General features: G+C 47.7%; 3 protein-coding genes across 3 annotated transcripts; all 3 read left to right on the plus strand.

The window, feature by feature from the left end:
• The first annotated feature begins 1,849 nt into the window (after positions 1-1,849).
• Positions 1,850-2,395, plus strand: LOC145819132 (uncharacterized). The gene has a single exon (XM_082913092.1). It carries the CDS (start codon positions 1,850-1,852, stop codon positions 2,393-2,395), a length of 546 nt encoding a protein of 181 aa, XP_082769218.1.
• A 612-nt stretch (positions 2,396-3,007) lies between these two features.
• LOC145819133 (uncharacterized) lies at positions 3,008-3,535 on the plus strand. Its single transcript, XM_082913093.1, has one exon. The coding sequence runs from the start codon at positions 3,008-3,010 to the stop codon at positions 3,533-3,535; it is 528 nt and encodes a 175-aa protein (XP_082769219.1).
• A 1,720-nt stretch (positions 3,536-5,255) lies between these two features.
• LOC145819134 (uncharacterized) lies at positions 5,256-7,028 on the plus strand. Its single transcript, XM_082913094.1, has 3 exons — positions 5,256-5,878; positions 6,002-6,393; positions 6,685-7,028. The coding sequence occupies exons 1-3, from the start codon at positions 5,256-5,258 to the stop codon at positions 7,026-7,028; spliced, it is 1,359 nt and encodes a 452-aa protein (XP_082769220.1).
• Positions 7,029-22,031: the final 15,003 nt, after the last annotated feature.

The raw sequence follows: 22,031 nt of genomic DNA on the forward strand, positions 1-22,031 counted from the left end.
GTCGACTTTGAGCAATTTTGATCCTTTGTCGAATGAGCTTAATCTTCTCGGTTGTAACTTGAACTAGCCCGTGGCCAATCAAAGCTTTATCCCCTACTTCAGTCCAAGAAATCGGCGATTTGCACTTCCTCCCATACAAAGCTTCGTACGGCGCCATGCCAATGCTAGCTTGATAACTGTTGTTGTAAGTGAATTCTACTAATGGTAAATGCACTTCCCAACTGAGAGGGGAGATTTCCGCCGTTAGTACGGCCGAGCTAAGATAGGGCGGGTTATGACAGACCTCACGGCGCCGTGCTATTTCCTCTATCGAGAGGGCCGGTGGGTCAGTTTTGCTCGGTCGAAAAGATCGGCTGACCGGGCGTGAACTAAGCCTGGCTAAGCTGCGACTTGCAAACCTTCGGTAGGGCACACAGCCAAGTGGTGAGGCCGGGCTACGGGTGGCTCGGGCTAAACTATGGGCAAGTGAGGGATGGCACGTCTCTGACCGGTTAGCCGAGACGGGCAGATTCTAGATAACCTCAGATGAGGGTAGAACGGACGGAGGCCGGCATGCCTCGTGACCGGTGTGCCACGATAGACCGGTCAATACCAGCCCGGCCCATGAGCATCACCCCTCTGCCCCTTTGCCAAGGGGCAGTCCGGTGGAGCATAGCACGGTTGAGTGCCTGTAGTGATAGTTCTTCGCGGGAGATAGGTCGGTCGTGGTACTGCGATCAGGTGTGCCACCTGGGCCAATGGCATGAGGGAGAGGACATCTACTCCACGCATGCCTCAATACTGTTAGATAGTTCTGCGTATACTGGTGGGAGGACTAAGCCTATACATGCGTAAGGTGGTGAGAGGCGAGCACTGCCACCTGTCTTGGGAAGGATAGCAGAGGTAGTGCGTGCACAATCTTGAGGCTGCATGGCCAGCCTTGAAATAGGGAGGAGGACGAACGTTAGAGGTATGCAACTTCTCTCCCAAAAGAAAATACTCTCTCTCTATCTGTCTTCTCCTTCCTCAAGTGGACTGACTTGATCGTCGGAGGCTCTATCCGGCACACCACCGCCGGGCAGCTCACCTTTTTTGTGTTACCAGGTAGACGCCGTCAAGAGAAGCTTGGAGTACAAGTAGTACGGAAAGCAGAGGATATTTCGCCCCCGTACAATTGGCGCCGTCTATGGGAATTCTTTGATACTCAACCCTTGTTCTTTTAGCTTCTTCAACCATTTCCATGGCCAACAACGGCGAAGCCCCACTGTCTGTCGTCGATGGCGTCACACCTGAGTACGTCCACTTGAGAGAAGGTCCTCCGAATATTCCAGCCATGGCAGGCCTAGAGACTCCTTCGCGAAGTGCGCGAGACAAACGCGGGAGGAGTACTGATCGCTCGCAGAGTCCTGAGGGCCACCAACGCCGGGGGGAGTCCCATGCGCAGCGCCTTGAGCATAAACTCAAGGACCAAAACGCCGTCATTCGCAAGATGGCGGCGGAGATGGAGCTGCTGAAACGCTAGATTAAAGGGAAGGGTGTTGCTAGAGAGGGCAACCTCAGTGAGCGCACCCCGCCCCCTCGTTATAGCAGTCGCCACTAGGGGAGGACTCACTCTCTCTCCATCACCAGGAACTATGGAGTTGGAGGTTTCGACCAAGGAGAGGGCGGGTCCCTCTCTCGCGACAGCACCTACCGCCCCTCACGCCCGACGCCGACGTCGGGATCCTCTTTCTCCACATGTTCCAGGGACTTGAGGGATGTATTGGAGGTGAGGGCGCGCCGTCGGGAGGCTCGGAGAGTGCTGGCATTGCAGAGGTTAAGCGCTCTAGTTCGTTACAGTGAGGAAGTGGCGATGTCAGCCCCCAAAGTGATGGCCCCTGCGCTGGTGGACAAAGAGCTGGCGCGACTTACAGCCACGCCGCTGTCTCCAGAGATTGAGAGTACGCCACTCCCTGCCAGATTCCACCAGCCAAAGTTCACTTTGTACGACGGCAAGACGGATCCATACATGCATGTGAGCCATTACCGGCAAGTAATGGATGGACATCGGTGGAATGATGCCTTGATGTGCCTCATATTCCCGGCCAGCTTCGAAGAGCTGGGTTTGAAATGGTTCGAAAGGCTCCCGGAAGGGAGTATTGAGGGATGGCAGCAACTAGTGGAAGCCTTCGTCACCAGAATCAAAACCAACACACAAACGCCGAAGGAGGTCTACCATCTCCTGGGCGTCAAGATGGAGTTTGGATGTTCGTTGAAGGCATACAATGCGAAATACTGGGAAACTTACAATGAGATCCTCGACTGCCCCGCCAATCTGGCGATCACTCAGTATAAACACGGTCTCCCAGTCGGACATAGGCTGCGAGATTCACTCACGATGCATCAACCCACAACCATGGAGTCATTGATGCAGTAGATCAATAAGCACATTCGTGTGGAGGATGATGACGCCTCCCTGACCGAGAAGGCTAATCTGGTCGCGGCAAACAGAAGGGTTGCAGGGAAAGTTCACTCGGTTGGGTAGGAGGATAACCGCCCAAACAACCGGTTGAAAGACCAGCGCCATGGTTCAAACCGTGATGACAGAAACAAGGGCCGCCGAAACGACCGGGCTGACCCTCCCCGTGATGCAGCGGACGATACCAAAAGAAAATTGAAGGCGCGGACTGGGATCACCACGGTATTTAAAATCCCCATCTACCGCATTTTGAGCGAGATTCGAGGTGAACTCTTCGTCCGTTGGCCGGCCAAGTTGGGGAGTGCGCAGAGGGGCTTCAATTCAAAATATCGCTGCACCTTTCATGAAGAACGGGGGCACTGAACAGAGGACTACTTGCCGCTCAAACAACACTTAGAGGAGTTGGTGGCGGCGGGGCATCTTGACCAATACATAGATGGGGGCATCAAGGCCACGCCAGCGGACCAAGCCGAGCCAAACGGCTTGGCCGCCCTAGAGGCACCCTCGCAAGGTGTAATCAACGTCATCCACGGTATCATTGAACCGGCCAGGGTTTGCGAGCTGAGAGGGATGATCAAGAAGGCCGAGCACATGAGGGAAATGCTCTCTGTTCAGCCCGCTGTGAAGAATGGAAAGACCGAAGAAAGGGATATCCTTTCATTCTCAACCAAGGACTTGGAAAGAGTTCAGATGCCGCACAATGATGCTTTAGTAGTCACTCTTCGCGTCAAAGACTTTGACATCAAGAGAATCTTGATCGACCAGGGGAGTTCGGTAGAAATTATGTATTATGACGCATTTAAACAAATGAAGTTGGAAGACAAGGACTTGGCCCTCGCAACGTCCCCTTTGGTCGGCTTCAACTCGCAGCTAGAATGGCCAATCGGAAAGATTATTTTGCCGCTCAAAGCGGGATCTGTCGTAAAGCAAGTAGAGTTTTGGGTGCTTAAAGTTCTATCAACTTACAACTTGATCTTAGGCAGGGGTTGGTTGCACGCCATGCAAGCAGTTGGTTCGACCTTCCACCAAGTCATGGGCTTTCCGGCACCAAACGGACAAATAGAGGAAGTTTGGGGGGACCAGGTGATGGCGAAATAATGCTTCGTTGCGGTAAATGGCAGCCGAGCGGCCAAAGGGTTCGTCCAAATGATTGAAGGGCCCGAGGGTAAAGAGGTCCTTGAAGACGTAGGAAGAAAGGCCGAGGAAAAGTCGGTCGAAGATTTGGTAGAAGTGCGCATTGACGAGAACGATCCAGCTAAATTCTTCCTCTTGGGATCATCCTTGTCTAGCGCCGAGCGGATGGATTATGTCAACTTCTTGGTTTCCAATTTGGAGGCCTTTGCCTGGACGCCTTACGACATGCCTGGCATCGACCCGAGCTTCATTTGTCATCAGTTGAATGTCTTTCCTAATGCACGACCAGTCATTCAAAGGACGCGCCGCTCAGCCTTGCACCATGCTGAAGTGGTCGCAGAAGAAGTAAAGAATTTGTTGGAAGCTGGGGCCATAGAGGAGGTGCAGTACCCTTGGTGGATATCCAACATAGTGGTTGTTCCGAAGAAGAACGGCAAGTGGCGAGTCTGCGTTGACTACAAGACTGTCAACCGAGCTTGCCCCAAGGATAGCTTTCCCCTCCCACGAATTGACCAGCTGGTGGACTTAACCGCTGGCCATCAGAGGTTTAGCTTCCTGGACGCATATCGTGGCTACCACCAGATAGCCATGTATAAACCGGACAGAGAGATCACGTCGTTCACAACCCCCAGAGGCTTATATTGCTATAAAGTCATGCCGTTTGGACTAAAGAACACCGGGGTGACTTTTTAGAGGATGATAACGAAGATGTTTGCTCCTCTTTTGGGCCGAACAATGGAGGCCTATATCGACGACATGGTGGTGAAGAGTAAGGAGAAGTCTCAACACCTCGCCGACCTTGCAGAGATGTTCGCCATACTTAAGCTCCACAAGCTTCGTTTGAACGCCACAAAGTGCGCCTTCGGAGTTGGCACCGGCAAGTTTCTGGGTTTTCTGGTCACAAATCAAGGGATTGAAGCTGACCCATCACAGATCAAGGCCATACAAGACCTGGAGCGTCCCAACTCCATGAAGGACGTGCAACATCTTGCCGGGATGGCAGCCGCGCTGAACAGATTTGTCAGCCGGTCTTCTGATCGTTGCAGGCCCTTCTTTAAAACTCTGAAGTCCAAGTTCTTCTGGGACGACGAGTGTGCCCGCGCACTAGCAGACCTGAAAGCATATCTCTCCTCAGCCCCTATTTTGGTCACACCTCAGCCAGGCGAGGAGTTGTACCTCTACTTGGCTGTCTCTCAACACGCAGTTAGCGTGGTATTGGTGCGTGCTGAAGGCATCCAGCACCTACCGATCTTCTATGTAAGCAAGACTCTTCTCCCAGCCGAAACGAGATATCTGCCATTGGAGAAATTGGCGCTGGCCCTAATGATGGCATCAAGAAAGCTGGCACACTATTTTCATGCCCATACAATAGTTGTGTTAACCGAGTTCCCGCTTAAAGTGCTTTTTGAAAAGGCAGACTTCACTGGGAGAATTTTGAAATGGGCCGTGGAATTAAGACAATATGACATCATGTTCCGACTGCGCACCGCAATCAAGGCTCAAGCACTTGCCGACTTTGTGGCGGAATTTGCCCCTGGGATGCATCCAGTATGCCTGGTTGATTTGGTTGGTGCGGATTTAGCACAACCCACGGTTCTGGCAATAGAAACGAGTGTTGTCCGACGATGATGAACCCAACCAAGATAAGGAAAGGGACCAGAATGAACCGATCAAAGACTTGGAAATGAGGAGCTCCCAGAACCCCTCTGATTGCTGGAAGCTGTTTATTGGCGAGATGTGGAAACTCTTCGTTGATGGGGCGTCCAACAGACATGGGGCTGGGCTGGGCATCGTGCTTAACTCCCCAGACGGGCTGATCATCGAGCAGGCAATTACACTCGGCTTCCCAGCATCTAACAACGAGGCTGAGTACGAAGCTCTCCTTGCCAGACTAAGAAGCGTGCTGAGAATGAAAGCCACAACCCTTATGGTATTTAATGATTCCAAGTTGGTGGTCAATCAGGTCTCAGGGGAGTATGAGGCAAAGGACGAAAGAATGGCCAAGTATCAGGCGCTGGTACGCGCAGAGATCAAGAAGTTCGCTGCAATAAGGTTGGAACAAATCGACTGCGAGGAAAACAGCGCGGCTGATGAATTGGCCGGACTTGCTTCTGCTCAGACAGCTTTTCCTAACCCCTTGATGATAGAATTTTTACCCCGGCCAAGCATTGAGGAACCAGAATCAGCCGAGGTACTCTGCATCAACTTGGGCCCTTCTTGGATGGATGCTATCATCGCCTTCCTGAAAGATAGAATTCTACCAGAAGAAAAGAAGGCGGCGCACAAGATCCGGGCAAAGTCAGAGCGGTTTTGGCTCTCCCCGTCCGAGGCCTTGTACAAGAAATCTTTCACTGGCCCGTATTTGAAATGTGTCCACCCCACCAAGGTGGAGGCTTTCCTCTATGAGATACATGAGGGCATTTGTGGCAGCTATACTGGGGGCAGATCCTTGGCATACCGAGCAATTTATCACTGTTATTGGTGGCCGCGCATGCAGGCAGATGCGCAAAAATATGTTCGCAGGTGCGAGAAGTGTCAGAAGTTCGCCCACCAGATCCACCAGCCGGCTAGAGATTTGCTCCCCCTCACAAGTCCTTGGCCGTTCGCGCTTTGGGGGTTGGATATTGTTGGGCCACTCCTAGCTGCACCAGGAAACCGTAAGTTCTTCATCGCCGCCACCGACTATTTCACCAAGTGGGTTGAAGCCGAGCCACTAGCGACCATAAGGGAAAAGGACGTGAAGAAGTTTGTATGGAAAAACGTGATCACCCGTTTCGGTATACCCAAGGCCCTCATCTCGGATAACGGTGCTCAATTTGATGGTAAACTCTTTCGCGGATTTTGCGAAGAGTTGAAGATCGAGTTCTACAATTCGACACCGGCCTATCCTCAGTCAAATGGTCAAGCAGAGGCCTCAAACAAGACCATCCTGGACGGGCTGAAGAAGCGGCTTGAGAAGGCTAAGGGCAAGTGGGCTAAAGAACTCCCTAATGTGCTCTAGGCATACCGCACTACGCCAAGGCGGTCAACCGGGGAAACACCTTTTGCTTTGGCCTACGGCATGGAGGCCGCCATCCCGTTGGAAATTGGCATGCCAACCATCCACTCTGAAGGTTTCCAGCCAGATCTGAATAGTGAAGCGGTGGCATTGGAGTTTGACCTTGCTGAAGAAAGGAGGGAGCGAGCATTGATCCACATAACAGCTTATCAACAAGAACTCTCCAAAAAGTACAACAAGGCTATGCACCCCAGGATGTTCAAGATTGGGGACTGGGTATTAAGAAAGGTGCTTGGCAACATAGTGGTCCCTGGCGAAGGAAAGCTCGGTGCAAATTGGGAAGGACCATACAAGGTGATTGGTCTTGCCAGTAAAGGGGCGTACCATCTGGAAGATATAGATGGCAAGGCTGTCCCCAGACCATGGAATACGGCCAACCTTAAGGTCTTTTACTTTTAAGATATAATTTGCTTGTGTTGTTTAGCTTTTTTAGACCTTTAGCCTTTTGCACTTAATTTGTAAAGGATAACGATGCTTTTGTAATGAAAAATAGCGCTCTTGTTGTTTGGAATTACGTCTTTGTACAATGGATTCGCAAGGACGCAAGGCAATTATGAATACCAGGGCAAGAGACCGACCTGAATGGGACCGGACTGATTTCCTCTCGCCGGAATTAATGCAGATCACACAAACAGTTGGTGCATTGTCCGACGATGTAGTTGGCTTTATGGGCCCATTTGCATTAGGGCCGAGCTGGTTTTGCTCGCCCGGTTGAAGTGTTGGCGTCATGACCAACTCAACTAAAACATTGGTGTTTTGCCTAGTGTGAGGGCCGAGCTGATTTTGCTCGGCCCAGTGGACGTATTGGTGTCTTGCCCAATATGGAAAACGAGCGGAGTTTGCTCGGCAGAATTCGGAGTGTTGGAGTTTTGTCCAACGAATAAGAAGCCGAGCTGAATTTGCTCGGCCTAAAAGAAATGTTGGCGGCTTACCTAACTTAAAAAGCGAGCTGATTTTGCTCGGTCACGTTGAAATCGCATGAAATTCACAAACGAATGAAGGCCGAGCAGATTTTGCTCGGACGAGTTAAAATATCAGTTCATTTGAGAGCTCATGGAACCGAACTACTAGAAAACGTTTGAGCTGATTTTACCTCGGCAAACTGTACGGCACAGCCGGCCTGGTAGTTGTGAATTTTCAACAATTGAATCAAGGAATCCATGCAGGCGCAAACCGAATAGAAATAGGAGATGAGCGAGCAAAAAGTCAAAAATTTTCATTGATAAAGGGAATTTAAGTACAAGACGGGGGGCATAGCCCGGTTACATTAAAAAAAAAAAGGGGGGGGTCAATCCAACTCTATGTCAACCGTTTGTTCGGCAACTTGCACAGTTTGCTCGGCCTCCTCCACATTATGCTCAGGCAGGTTTTCTTCGGCATCATCGTCAGTGCCTTCCACCATGGCAACATCCCGATCAGCTTCTTCCTCCGCATTTGGAGATGCTGCGGGAGGATTTTGCTCGACTTGTTTCGCGGCGGCGGCTTCTTCCTCGGCCTCTTTCCTTGCATCCGCGATGAGCCGGTTTTGGGTGGCCTTGGAGTACGCCTGCATATAGACCGGGATATAGACATCAGGCGGATTGATGAACATGTCAGAATCCTGACCAAGACCAACTTTCTCTACGGCAGCTTTCCAGCCGCACTGGAAAAAGATGTCCTTGGTCGCTTGGACCTGCCGTTCATAGGTCTTCTCGCCCTACGTGTATCCCCGATCTTCTGCATCAACAACGGCCTTGTCCTTCTCAGCTTTGTGCGCATCGCGCAGTTTCCTCAGCTCGGCGAGATACCGAGCCTTCGTCGACTTCACAGCCCGAAGTTTGTCCTCGTTAGCTCGGTCAACCTTTTGCCTCAAGATATCTCACTCGGCCTCAACTGCTTACTGCGCAGTTTTAAGCTTCGATATCTCGGTCTTTTGTGCCTTATTCTCCGCTATGGCATCCCGCAGGCTCTGTCGCACTTTGATCATTCGGTCGTGGGCCAAATAGTTCTTTTGCGCGGCCTGAAAACAAGTGAGAGATCGTCAGTATTCGAAAAACTGCGCGAAAATCGAGCAAACAGTTGACGTAAAGAATGGAGAACTTACCAGCACTATGGATTTCGCCGCAGAGCGGAGGACCTTGAGGTCAGAAAGCCCATCGTGTTTTTTCATATCAGCGGGCAAGATTAACCCCTTGGTCAAATTGAAACCAAGCGAGTAGTCCTTGTCTGCGTAGACGGAGTCCTCAGAAGAAACTGCTCGGCCCTGGTATTTGAACTCGGGCGCCCAGACCGGGAGGGTGGCTGGGCCCTTGGACTTGCCGGTCTGTGGTTGCTTGGCCTGGTCCCCGAGCTCGGTGGAGACGCCATCGGTAGAGTCCTCATCGGCCAGACGCGGCCCGTTTTGCTCTTTCCTCGGCCGCTTCTTGGACCGACCAGTCGGTTGCTCGCTGGCGAGTGCCAGTACTGCCCCTTCTTGCTGCACGGTGGGTGTGGAGGATGTCCCCCCGGTTGCCTCTAGTTTTTGGGACTCGTCTTCTTCCCCGGTGATCATGGACTTGATGGCCCTGATTTTCGCCATTTCTTGCTTGGCAGTGAGTGGAATAAGCCTGATCGGTGGTAGGTTTGGATCCGGTTCTGGGGTTGGCGCCGGCAGAAAATCGGTAACCCGGCTCTTGCGCGGTGCGGTGTAGTGGTAGGTCTGTTTGAAGCCGAGCAATTTCGAAGCCTCCCTCTCCTCGGCAGGATGGCACAGCAGGACTCTGATGGCCTCTTGGTTGGCCCGGTAGTGGTCTGCTGCTAGGTGCTTATCTGCAAAAAGAAGAGAAGTGTTAGATCGGCATGGAAAGTAATTGATGCATAAAGAAAATAGCGGTCAGCCGAGCGACTCACCGGCACTGCCAAAATCCTTTCTAATATACCATCCTGGTATGGGTGCCTCGGTGTCCTCATAGCGACCGGACACCCACAAGAAGTCGTCATCGTTGGTCTCCTTGTCCAGGTTGCCCTCTATTAGCTTTGCTCAGCCCTTCTTCACTTTGAGGTACCAGCAAAACCCGCTCTTATTCTACTAAGACTATACTGATGGAAAATTTCAGCCAAATCGAGATTGAGACCGAGCCTCCGGTTCAGTTCGGCGACCCCGTTTATTATTTTGTAAGTGTTATTTGAAACTTGGGTTGGGCAAAGCCTTGTCTGCCTCAAAAACTCACAGATCAAGGGTTGAACCGAGAAGCGGAGCCCTCCCTCTACTGTTGATACAACGGTAAAGGGGCACCGGTCTAGGTCCCCTCAAGGGGTGTCTCCCTTTTTGGCGAGCTCTAAGACGACGTCGTTTGGGATGTTGTACTCCCTTTGAAACTCCGCCATCGCGCCGGGCGAGCTGACCATAAATCGGTACTTCCCCATTTATCTCGGTTTTATTTGGTTTATTGAGTATCTCGGTCAAAAAGGATGGTGTATTTGCTCGGACCTTGAGCTCCACCAATGATGGTTCTGGGCTGGCCTGGACGGTCCTAGTGTGTTCTGCATTATTAAAAATAATTTCCAAGGATTAGCACGGCAAAAATTGCGCGGCTCTTATTGCGACTAGCTCAATGAAAGGGTCACTAGTGTTTGGCCGGTTCAACCCCTACCTCGGCTAGACCACTTTGTTGATTTCCTAGCTCGGTTCATTCCTATTTGCAGATCTAATGGAGCATTCAGCTCAGCTAGGATATTCAGCTCGGTGCGTTCCTATTTACCGGTCTAATTAAAGTATTCAGCTCGGTTGCGACCTCGGTAAGAAGCCACAAACCAGCTTTTGCTCGACTATAGCTCTACCTATGGATCCAAATGAGCGTTTAGCTCGGTTCTACCCAGATTTCAACTGTTCATCCCAGGAGTGGGGCGAACTCATTTGAACCAGGGAGGAACGGGGGGTTCAGAGGCCTCCTTCCATTCTCAAGGTTCCCATTTGCCCTAGGATATGCAGGTTTTAAGCAAAGAAAGGGGGCACTGGTGGTTACAAAACAAAAATAAATAAAAATACGAAGCAGAGTGGCACGGAGATGAAGAACATGTATGAAAAATCTTGAGAAATAGATGCAAAAGATGCAAGGGGGGGTAGTGTGACTTACCAAGGGGACAGATGCGAGGGTGACCGTAACCTCGAGAGCTCAATTGTGGCCTTCGAAAGGATCTGAAATGTAGGATGTAGCACAGAAACAGCAATGGCAGTGGTCTTAGGGGTTCGAAGGTTTGGGAGGTTTGGGGTTTGTGTAGAAGAGAATGTGAAAAGTGAAGGGTCTTAGGCCCTTCGTTGGAATACAAAAGAGGGGGGAAGGAACCCCAAACGGCTGCGCCGTTTGAATTTTGCACGTGCAGAATAGCTGGCTGTACGACCCAGTGGCGTGGAGCCACGTGGCACTAGAAACGTGGCTGTCAGTACGGTGATATGACGCTTGACAAGACTACAGTAGAAATGACCGACCAAATGATATAGCTCGGCGACAAATATCGCCCCAACCATGCTCGGCCAGGAAAGGATGCAATTCACTAACCGTTGGCTCGGTCACAGAGATAATCCTAATCACAATGACTCGGATGGGATTAAGGGGCAATTGAGAGGGGAGATTTGCACCGTTAGTACGGCCGAGCTAAGATAGGGCGGGTCGTGACAGACCTCACGGCGCCGTGCTATTTTCTCTATCGAGAGGGCTGGTGGGTCTATTTTGCTCGGTCGAAAAGATCGGCTGACCGGGCGTGAACTAAGCCTGGCCGAGCTGCGACTAGCAAACCTTCTGTAGGGCACACAGCCAAGTGGCGAGACCGAGCTACAGGTGGCTCGGGCTAAACTATGGGCAAGTGTGGGATGGCACATCTCTGACCGGTTAGCCGAGACGCGCAGATTCCAGATAACCTCGGATGAGGGTAGAACGTACAGAGGCCGGCATGCCTCGCGACTGGTGTGCCACGATAGACCAGTCAATACCAGCCCGGCCCATGAGCATCACCCCTCTGCCCCTTTGCCAAGGGGCAGTCCGGTGGGGCATAGCACGGTTGAGTGCCTGTAGTGATAGTTCTTCGCGGGAGATAGGCCGGTCGTGGTACTGCGATCAGGTGTGCCACCTGGGCCAATGGCACGAGGGAGAGGACATCTGCTCCACGCATGCCTCAATACCGTTAGACAGTTCTGCGTATACTGGTGGGAGGACTAAGCCTGTACACGCGTAAGGTGGTGAGAGGCGAGCACTGCCACCTGTCTTGGGAAGGACAGTAGAGGTAGTGCGCGCACAATCTTGAGGTTGCATGGCCAGCCTTGAAATAGGGAGGAGGACGAACGTTAGAGGTATGCAACTTCTCTCCCAAAAGAAAATACTCTCTCTCTATCTGTCTTCTCCTTCCTCAAGTGGACTGACTTGATCGTCGGAGGGTCTATCCGGCACACCACCGCCGGGCAGCTCACCTTTTTTGTGTTACTAGGTAGACGCTGTTAAGAGAAGCTTGGAGTACAAGGAGTACGGAAAGCAGAGGATATTTCGCCCCCATACACCAACTTCCCTTGAAGTCCAATACACATAGTCTGAGCATATCTTCAAGCGTCTGAATTGTTCTTTCTATTTGTTCGTCGGTTTGGGGATGAAAACTTGTGCTAAATCTCAGCTCGGTTCCCAAGGCCCTTTGCAAACTCTGCCAAAATCTAGAAACAAATTTCGGATCTCGGTCTGACACCATGGACATTGGCACTCCATGAAGTCTCACAATCTCATTCATATACAACACAGCAAGTCGGTCGGCATTGAATGTAGTCTGAACAGGCAAGAAGTGTGCTGACTTAGTTAATCTGTCAACGATAACCCAAATTGAATCCATGCCTTTTTGTGTCCTCGGCAAGCCAACCACAAAGTCCATGGAGATGTGTTCCCATTTCTACTCAGGAATCGGCAAAGGTCGAAGTAGTCTTGCTGGCCTCTAGCGTTCTACTTTCACTTGTTGACAATGCAAACACTGGGATACGAACTTGGCTATGTCTCTTTTCATATTCGGCCACCAAAAAGTTTGTTTCGCATCTTGATACATCTTAGTGTTCCCTGGATGAACAACAAACCTGGAACTATGAGATTCCTGCAGAATCCTTCTCTTCAACTCTGGAATGTCGGCCATGCTCAATCTTCCTTCAAACTTAAGGACTTGATTTTAAATAGTGTACCCTAACCTCGGCTTAGTGATAATCTCATCGGCAACTTTCTTGAAGAATCCGTTTTCCATTTGTCTGGCCTTCACTTCCTCTATAACGGTCGACTCCGCTGAAATCATGGTTAAGCATGCCAAACTTTCAACTGATTTTCTGCTCAATGCGTCGGCTACTGAGTTTGCTTTACCTTGGTGATACTGAATTTGCATGTCCTATTATTTCAATAACTCAAGCCATCTTCTCTGTCTCAAATTTAACTCCTTCTGAGTGAATAAATACTTTAAACTCTGATGATCTGTGAAAACCTGGCAAGAAGCTCCATACAAGTAATGACGCCAAATCTTCAAAGCAAACACTACGGCTGCTAGTTCTAAATCGTGGGTAGGATAATTCTTTTCGTGAGGTTTCAATTGACGCGATGCATATGCTATAACCTTACCCTCTTGCATTAACACACATCCCAAACCTTTATGCGAAGCGTCACTATAAATCGGAAATTCCTCATTGCCAGATGGTAGTACAAGAACCGGTGCTATGACTAACTTCGTCTTCAACTCCTGGAAGGCTGATTCCCTATCTTTGGTCCATTCAAATGTCACTCCCTTCTGAGTTAGCTGTGTCAAAGGTATTGCAATCCTTGAAAAGTCCTTCACAAACTTTCTGTAATAATCGGCCAAACCCAGAAAACTACGAACCTCGGACACATTAGTCGGCCTCGGCCAATTCACAACGGCTTCAACCTTGCTAGGATCGACCGAAATACCCTTTTCATCAATCACATGTCCCAAAAATGAAATACTGAAAAGCCAAAACTCACACTTGCTAAACTTGGCATACAACTTGCTGTCCCTCAAAATCTGTAAGGCAAGTCTTAGATGCTTCTCATGCTCAACTTCGCTCTTGGAATAGATCAATATGTCGTCGATGAAAACAACCACGAACTCGTCTAGGTGAGGCTTAAAGACTCTGTTCATCAGATCCATGAATGCTGCAGGAGCATTAGTCACTCCAAAAGGCATTACCAAAAAATCGTAGTGGACATACCTTGTCGGAAAAGCAGTCTTCTCAACATCCTCGGCTTTAACCTTGAGTTGATGGTAGCCCGACCTGAGATCAATTTTGGAAAAGACTCGTGCTCCTTGTAACTGGTCAAGTAAATCATCAATCCTCGGCAATGGATATTTATTCTTAATGGTCACCTTATTTAGTTCTCGGTAGTCGATACAAAGACGAAGTGTACCATCCGTTTTCCTAACAAATAACTCTGGTGCTCCCCAAGGTGAAGCGCTTGGCCTAATAAATCCCTTGTCCAACAATTCTTGTAATTGTAGTTTCAGTTCCCTGAGTTCAGCTGGGGCCATTCTATAGGGTGTTTTAGAGATAGGCTGGGTTTCCGATGTGACGTCTACAGTAAATTCTATTTCTCTTTCGGTTAAGTGGCCAGGCAAATCATTTGGAAAGACGTCGGGGAATTCATTGACATCTGGGATGTCAGCAATTTCAACATTTCCGTTCAGATCACTTAGTACGCTACACAGACGACCTTAACACCCTTTTTGGATCAACTTATAAGCTTTCATGGATGAGATCAAGTAAGGTGGAGGTATTACTCCTTTACCCTGGAAAATAACCTCGGCTTGGTTTGCGGGTCTTAGTGTGACATTCTTCGAAACACAATTAATAGATGCATGATTCGTTACTAACCAGTCCATTCCCAAGATGGCATCAAAGTGAGTCATGCTTAACGACACTAAATCAACTAATAATTCTACACCCTCAATCACAACGACACACGCCCTATAAATGGATGCAACAATCATAGTTCTCCCAGATGGAGTAGACACATATAACACATAATCAAGGGGTTCTTGTTCTCTATTTAACTTCTCGGCAAACTTAGCAGATACAAATGAATGTGTAGAACCCGAATCAATCAATATGTATGCATCTTGAGAGCAGATTGGGAGTATACCGGACACGACTGTCTCGGCACTCTAAGTGTCTCCAGGCACTAATGCAAAAACTCTGCCTTGCCTCGCCTGCGCTCTTCTGACATTGTTTTTCTGTGCAAAGCCCGAGATGCTCCCATCCTTCTTGCCATCATTTGCCTTTGCTTTCGAACAGTCTTTCACACGATGACCTATTTCACCACATTCAAAACAGGCTCCTGATGCCCAACGACAAACTCTGGAATGCGGTTTCCCACAACTTGCACACGTCGGCTTAGCATTATCTTCCTGGTTCGAGTTGCTGGAGCTGCCCACATTCACTTTCTTCTTGGCGTTAAACGGAACTCGGCGATTATCATAGTTTTGTCTCTTCCTCTGGCTCTCTCCTGAATTCTGATACCGGTTCAAGTTAGCTTCTGCAAGGATGGCCTTGTCCAATACTCTGGCGTAAGTTGGCATGTTGAGCATGTTAACTCGATCTTGTATCGGCCCACGAAGCCCACTTTCAAACTTCCTAGCTTTTCTATATTCATCATTGACCATGTGAGGCGCATACCTCGCCAACTCGGTAAAAGCACGGTCATATTCTGCCATTGTCCTGCTGCCTTGTGTTAGAGTCTGGAACACTGTAGTCTTACGGTCTCGAACGCTAAGGGAAAAGTGTTTGTTGTAAAACAACTCCAAAAATCTGGCCCAAGTCAGACCTGGGTTGCTTTCTCGGGTCATCATCCACCATCTTCGTGCATCATCATCTAATGTGAACGCGGCCAATAACACCTTCTGGGCGTCGGTGTTGGGAAAAATTTCAAACAGTTTCTCCATTTCCAAGACCTACGCTTCGGCTTTCATCGGCTCTATACCCCCAGAGAATCTCGACGGTTTCATTTTCTTAAACTCTCGGATTAGGGCTATGGTGCCGTCCCCATATAAAGCTTGCTGCGGAAGCACTTACGGCACTAGAGGAGGTGGAGGTGGAGGTGGAGGTGGAACTGCATGTCGGCCGTTCATCTGCTCGGCCTGGGTAAAAGTAGTACTAGTGTTTTGTGGCCTAGGTTGTCTAAACTCACGGACCAAACCTTCGACCAATCTCTCTAATCTGTCCAATCTGTCTTCGGGATGATCTCGGCCAACTGGTGGTCTACCCCTTCTCATGATGCTAAGAGTATGCAAAATGCGACTTTAAAACAAAACGATCAAATAATACGCATGCAAATAACAAATAGTCACGCCGAGATGATGCACACATTGTCAAGTAGCGAGCATTATGATGCAAATCCTAATATCATTCTGAGGGAAATCCTAAGCTCTTTAGGACTCAAAGTGTGTGAGTAACGTACTATAAGAAACTTGTGCTCTAATACCAATCTGTCACGCCCCCATTGCACCCCTAGTAGAATCGTGCCGTGATGGCCAGTAATCCGAGATTACCGAAGGCCAACTTCCAAAATTCGCACACAATCAGGGTATAAATATATGGGGCTCACAAGTGCGGAAGCAATATATAGACAATTCTAATTAGTCCACAAGAGCTATGCATAAGTCAAATGGAATGACATACATCTTAACAAGGTCTTACAACTTGGGTGCAATAAAATGAATTACAAAAATACGTCTTGACCAAAAGGCTTCTCGAGCCATCATATACAAAATACAATGAAATGCAAGCTAAGAAGCATGATCGTCAAGATGCTACAAAATGCAAATCCAAAACAAGTTGCAAAGCACATCTAGGCGTCGCCACCGTCCTGCTCATCACCTACATATATATAGAGAGGGTGAGCTTGGATACTCAGTGAATGTACAAGTAATAAAAGGTTTGCATGCATGATATCCGAGATCTTTAACAAACAATACATAATCATAGCTTATAACAAAACATGAGATGGATCAAGTTCATCTAACAAATCTTTCAAGCTTCATCAATCAAAGTCTTTCAAGGCTTTCAAGTTTCAAGGGATGACATTAACGAAGGTTGAGCTACAAATGCTTACAGTCCCCTAGCACGTACGGACTTTCAAAGGTTGTGCTACAAATGCTTATAGTCCCCTAGCACGTACAGACTTTCAAAGGTTGTGCTACGAATGCTTATAGTCCCCTAGCACGCACGAACTTTCAAAGGTTGTGCTACAAATGCTTATAGTCCCCTAGCACGCACGAACTTTCAAAGGTTGTGCTACAAATGCTTATAGTCCCCTAGCACGTACGGACTTTCAAAGGTTGTATCAAAACCAAGGCTAATACTTGACACACAAAATAGGGATAGTCATTCATGCTTAACAAATACTTTTCCAAAACAAGGCAAAGCAAAGCTTTCTCAAAACGTTATAACATAGCTTTATTAAAAATACCACTCACCCAGTTCCTGGGACGTTGGAATCAAAGCAAAGGTCCAAGTCCTACAAACACATGGCAAGGTCCACTGAATGTACTTCTCAAAACAAGTTTTATATGCATGCAAATGACCTCGGCGGTCCTTCAAACTAAGTCAAGACAAGGCAAAACATGCTGAAGTGAAACACTATTTTCATGTTGGGAAGACATGCTAGGTACAAACCAGGTCTTTGCCGAGGTCCCACTCCTCCTTTCCGAGGTGTGGTCCCGGTGGCCACACTCGTGGAAGTGAAGTCGGGAAAATCTAGGTTTCCCTCTTGATGAACACGAAGAACATGAACATGAAGGACATAAAGAACATAGATGCTAAAATCATAACTTATTCATACAAAACCTGGGATTTCATGAGATGAGTTCGAAAACATGGACCTAGGTACCCATACTTAAAGATTTTATGAAAACAAACACAAAAATACGAATCTTAATGGAAACTTTCGGATCAAACAAGGCTTTTCCTCAAGAACACACGAATACCAGCTTCTCTTTCTAAACCCAACTTTAAATCGATGCATGGCTTGCAAATCAGGTTCGGTCATGCAATGCAGCTGGATGATCAATAAGAACAACAATAGTAGATTAGGATTCTAACCTCAAAACACGAATCAAACGGTTTGAACTCTAAGGATCAAGATTGGAAAATCTATTCCTCCTCTAAGAACTTCTCTCTTCTCAAGAACAAGGTGTGGTACAAAATGATGCATTTCTCTCTCTCTGCCGGTTGATTTAACACTCAGCTCGGACACGTGGCAACGGTTGGTTGGTTCTCCTAAAAAAGGTGACTGGATGAAAAGACAAGACTATGACAAAGTGTGCTCAACAAGCAAGATGGCATAGGCACTCCGGCAGGTAATGATCTCGGCCAAGAACAAGGCATCGGCAAGTAAGGGAACAATGATCTCGGATAGGGAGGACAACACTTGGCCTAGCTATGCCACACCTCGGCCTAGATGTGCCACACCTCGGTCTAGGTCGCAGCAATCCAGGAACAAGATCACTTAGGCGCAAGGGTAACATCTCGGCCTAGATAATACATATCTCGGCCTTGGTGATGAACACCTCGGCCTAGATGATGACAATCTCGGCCAACATGCCTTGGTGAAGGTGGAGGTCAATCAAAGTGATTCCAAGATGGTTCTAAGCTTAAGGTGGCCTCGGCTTGGATTAACCTAGGCTAAACACACACACCAAGCAAGGAACAAAGCATGCAAGGAACACTTATGCAAAGCAAATCAACATATCAAGACAAGATCATGTAATATATGCAAGCATGACTAGAGTAAAGCGAGGGTTGTTACATCCTACCCTCTTTAAAAAAGTTTGATCCCCAAACTTAAGTTACCTTGCTCTACAAATAACTCCGGATGACGGATCTTCACTTCTTCTTCCTTTGCCCACGTAGCCTCCTTGCCATAATGGTCCTTCTTTTCAACCTTTACCATCGGTATCGACTTGCTTCTCAACTGTCTCACTTGTCTGTCAATAATTCTCGTCGGCTTCTCCTTGTAGCCTAAATCTTCATTAACCACAATCCCGTAATAATCAATTACATGCAGTGGATCCCGAATATACTTCCTCAACATCGAAATATGGAACACATTGTGAACTTGACTTAGTTCCGGTGGTAAAGCCAGTCTATAGGCAGTTGGGTTAACTTTCTCAAGTATTTCAAACGGCCCGATGTAACGAGACGCTAACTTACCTTTCTTCCCAAATCTGGAAATTCCTTTCATTGGTGAAACCTTCAGGAATACATGATTCCCAATTTCAAATTCCAACTCTCTTCTTCTCTGGTCGGCATAGCTCTTCTGTCGACTTTGAGCAGTTTTGATCCTTTGTCGAATGAGCTTAATCTTCTCGGTTGTAACTTGAACTAGCTCGGGGCCAATTAAAGCTTTATCCCCTACTTCAGTCCAACAAATCGGCGATCTACACTTCCTCCCATACAAAGCTTCGTACGGCGCCATGCCAATGCTAGCTTGATAACTGTTGTTGTAAGCGAATTCTACTAATGGTAAATGCACTTCCCAACTTCCCTTGAAGTCCAATACACATAGTCTGAGCATATCTTCAAGCGTCTGAATTGTTCTTTCTGTTTGTCCATCGGTTTGGGGATAAAAAGTTGTGCTAAATCTCAGCTCGGTTCCCAAGGCCCTTTGCAAACTCTGCCAAAATCTAGAAACAAATTTTGGATCTCGGTCTGACACCATGGACATCGGCACTCCATGAAGTCTGAAAATCTCATTCATATACAGCACAGCAAGTCTGTCGGCATTGAATGTAGTCTGAACAGGTAAGAAGTGTGCTGACTTAGTTAATCTGTCAACGATAACCCAAATTGAATCCATGCCTTTTTGTGTCCTCGGCAAGCCAACCACAAAGTCCATGGAGATGTGTTCCCATTTCTACTCAGGAATCGGCAAAGGTCGAAGTAGTCTTGCTGGCCTCTGGTGTCCTGTTTTCACTTGTTGACAATGCAAACACTGGGATACGAACTTGGCTATGTCTCTTTTCATATTCGGCCACCAAAACGTTTGTTTCGCATCTTGATACATCTTAGTGTTCCCTAGATGAACAACAAACCTGGAACCATGAGATTCCTGCAGAATCTTTCTCTTCAACTCTGGAATGTCAGCCACGCACAATCTTCCTTCAAACTTAAGGACTTGATTTTCAATAGTGTACCCTAACCTCGGCTTAGTGATAATCTCATCGGCAACTTTCTTGAAGAATCCGTCTTCCATTTGTCTGGCCTTCACTTCCTCTATAACGGTCGGCTCCGCTGAAATCATGGTTAAGCATGCCAAACTTCCAACTGATTTTTTGCTCAATGCGTCGGCTACTGAGTTTGCTTTACCTGGGTGATACTGAATTTGCACGTCGTAGTCTTTCAATAACTCAAGCCATCTTCTCTCTCTCAAATTTAACTCCTTCTGAGTGAATAAATACTTTAAACTCTGATGATCTGTGAAAACCTAGCAAGAAGCTCCATACAAGTAATGACGCCAAATCTTCAAAGCAAACACTACGGCTACTAGTTCTAAATCGTGGGTAGGATAATTCTTTTCGTGAGGTTTCAATTGACGCGATGCATATGCTATAACCTTACCCCCTTGCATTAACACACATCCCAAACCTTTATGCGAAGCGTCACTATAAATCTGAAATTCCTCATTGCCAGACAGTAGTACTAGAACCGGTGCTGTGACTAACTTCGTCTTCAACTCCTGGAAGGCTGATTCCCTATCTTTGGTCCATTCATATGTCACTCCCTTCTGAGTTAGCTGTGTCAAAGGTATTGCAATCCTTGAAAAGTCCTTCACAAACTTTCTATAATAACCGGCCAAACCCAGATAACTACGAACCTCGGACACATTAGTCGGCCTCGGCCAATTCACAACGGCTTCAACCTTGCTAGGATCGACCGAAATACCCTTTTCATCAATCACATGTCCCAAAAATGAAATACTGGAAAGCCAAAACTCACACTTGCTAAACTTGGCATACAACTTCCTGTCCCTCAAAATCTGTAAGGCAAGTCTCAGATGCTTCTCATGCTCAACTTCACTCTTGGAATAGATCAATATGTCGTCGATGAAAACAACCACGAACTCATCTAGGTGAGGCTTAAAGACTCTGTTCATCAGATCCATGAATGCTACAGGAGCATTAGTCACTCCAAAAGGCATTACCAAAAATTCGCAGTGGCCATACCTTGTCCGAAAAGCAGTCTTCTCAACATCCTCGGCTTTAACCTTGAGCTGATGGTAGCCCGACCTGAGATCAATTTTGGAAAAGACTCGTGCTCCTTGTAATTGGTCAAGTAAATAATCAATCCTCGGCAATGGATATTTATTCTTAATGGTCACCTTATTTAGTTCTCGGTAGTCGATACAAAGACGAAGTGTACCATCCTTTTTCCTAACAAATAGAACTGGTGCCCCCCAAGGTGAAGCGCTTGGCCTAATAAATCCCTTGTCCAACAATTCTTGTAATTGTAGTTTCAGTTCCCTGAGTTCAGCTGGGGCCATTCTATTGGGTGTTTTAGAGATAGATTGGGTTCCCGATGTGACGTCTACAGTAAATTCTATTTCTCTTTCGGTTAAGTGGCCAGGCAAATCATTTGGAAAGATGTCGGGGAATTCAATGACAACTGGGATGTCGGCAATTTCAACGTTTCCGTTCAGATCACCTAGTACACTACACCGCTAACCTTGACACCCTTTTTGGATAAACTTATAAGCTTTCATGGATGAGATCAAGTAAGGTGGGGGTATTACTCCTTTACCCTGGAAAATAACCTCGGCTTGGTTTGGGGGTCTCAGTGTGACATTCTTCGAAACACAATTAATAGATGCATGATTCGTTACTAACCAGTCCATTCCCAAGATGGCATCAAAGTGAGTCATGCTTAACGACACTAAATCAACTAATAATTCTACACCCTCAATCACAACGACACACGCCCCTATAAATGGATGCAACAATCATAGTTCTCCCAGATGGAGTAGACACATATAACACATAATCAAGGGGTTCTTGTTCTCTATTTAACTTCTCGGCAAACTTAGCAGATACAAATGAATGTGTAGAACCCGAATCAATCAATATGTATGCATCTTGAGAGCAGATTGGGAGTATACCTGACACGACTGTCTCGGCACTCTGAGTGTCTCCCGGCACTAATGCAAAAACTCTGCTTTGCCTCGCCTGCGCTCTTCTGACGTTGTTTTTCTGTGCAGAGCCCGAGATGCTCCCATCCTTCTTGCCATCATTTGCCTTTGCTTTCGGACAGTCTTTCACACGATGACCTATTTCACCACATTCAAAATCGGCTCCTGATGCCCAACGGCAAACTCTGGAATGCGGTTTCCCTACGTCGGCTTAGCATTGTCTTCCTGGTTCGAGTTGCTG

Source organism: Camellia sinensis, chromosome 2 (assembly GCF_055761805.1).
Source record: "Camellia sinensis isolate YWXY chromosome 2, ASM5576180v1, whole genome shotgun sequence".
Lineage (NCBI taxonomy): Eukaryota > Viridiplantae > Streptophyta > Magnoliopsida > Ericales > Theaceae > Camellia > Camellia sinensis.

Coding starts and splice junctions, on each gene's coding strand:
- LOC145819134 (XM_082913094.1), top strand. CDS start 5,256: ATGAGGAGCTCCCAGAACCCCTCTGATTGCTGGAAGCTGTTTATTGGC. Junction 5,879..6,001: donor ATCCGGGCAAAGTCAGAGCG/GTTTTGGCTCTC, acceptor CATTTGTGGCAG/CTATACTGGGGGCAGATCCT. Junction 6,394..6,684: donor TAACGGTGCTCAATTTGATG/GTAAACTCTTTC, acceptor TCCACTCTGAAG/GTTTCCAGCCAGATCTGAAT.
- LOC145819133 (XM_082913093.1), top strand. CDS start 3,008: ATGATCAAGAAGGCCGAGCACATGAGGGAAATGCTCTCTGTTCAGCCC.
- LOC145819132 (XM_082913092.1), top strand. CDS start 1,850: ATGGCCCCTGCGCTGGTGGACAAAGAGCTGGCGCGACTTACAGCCACG.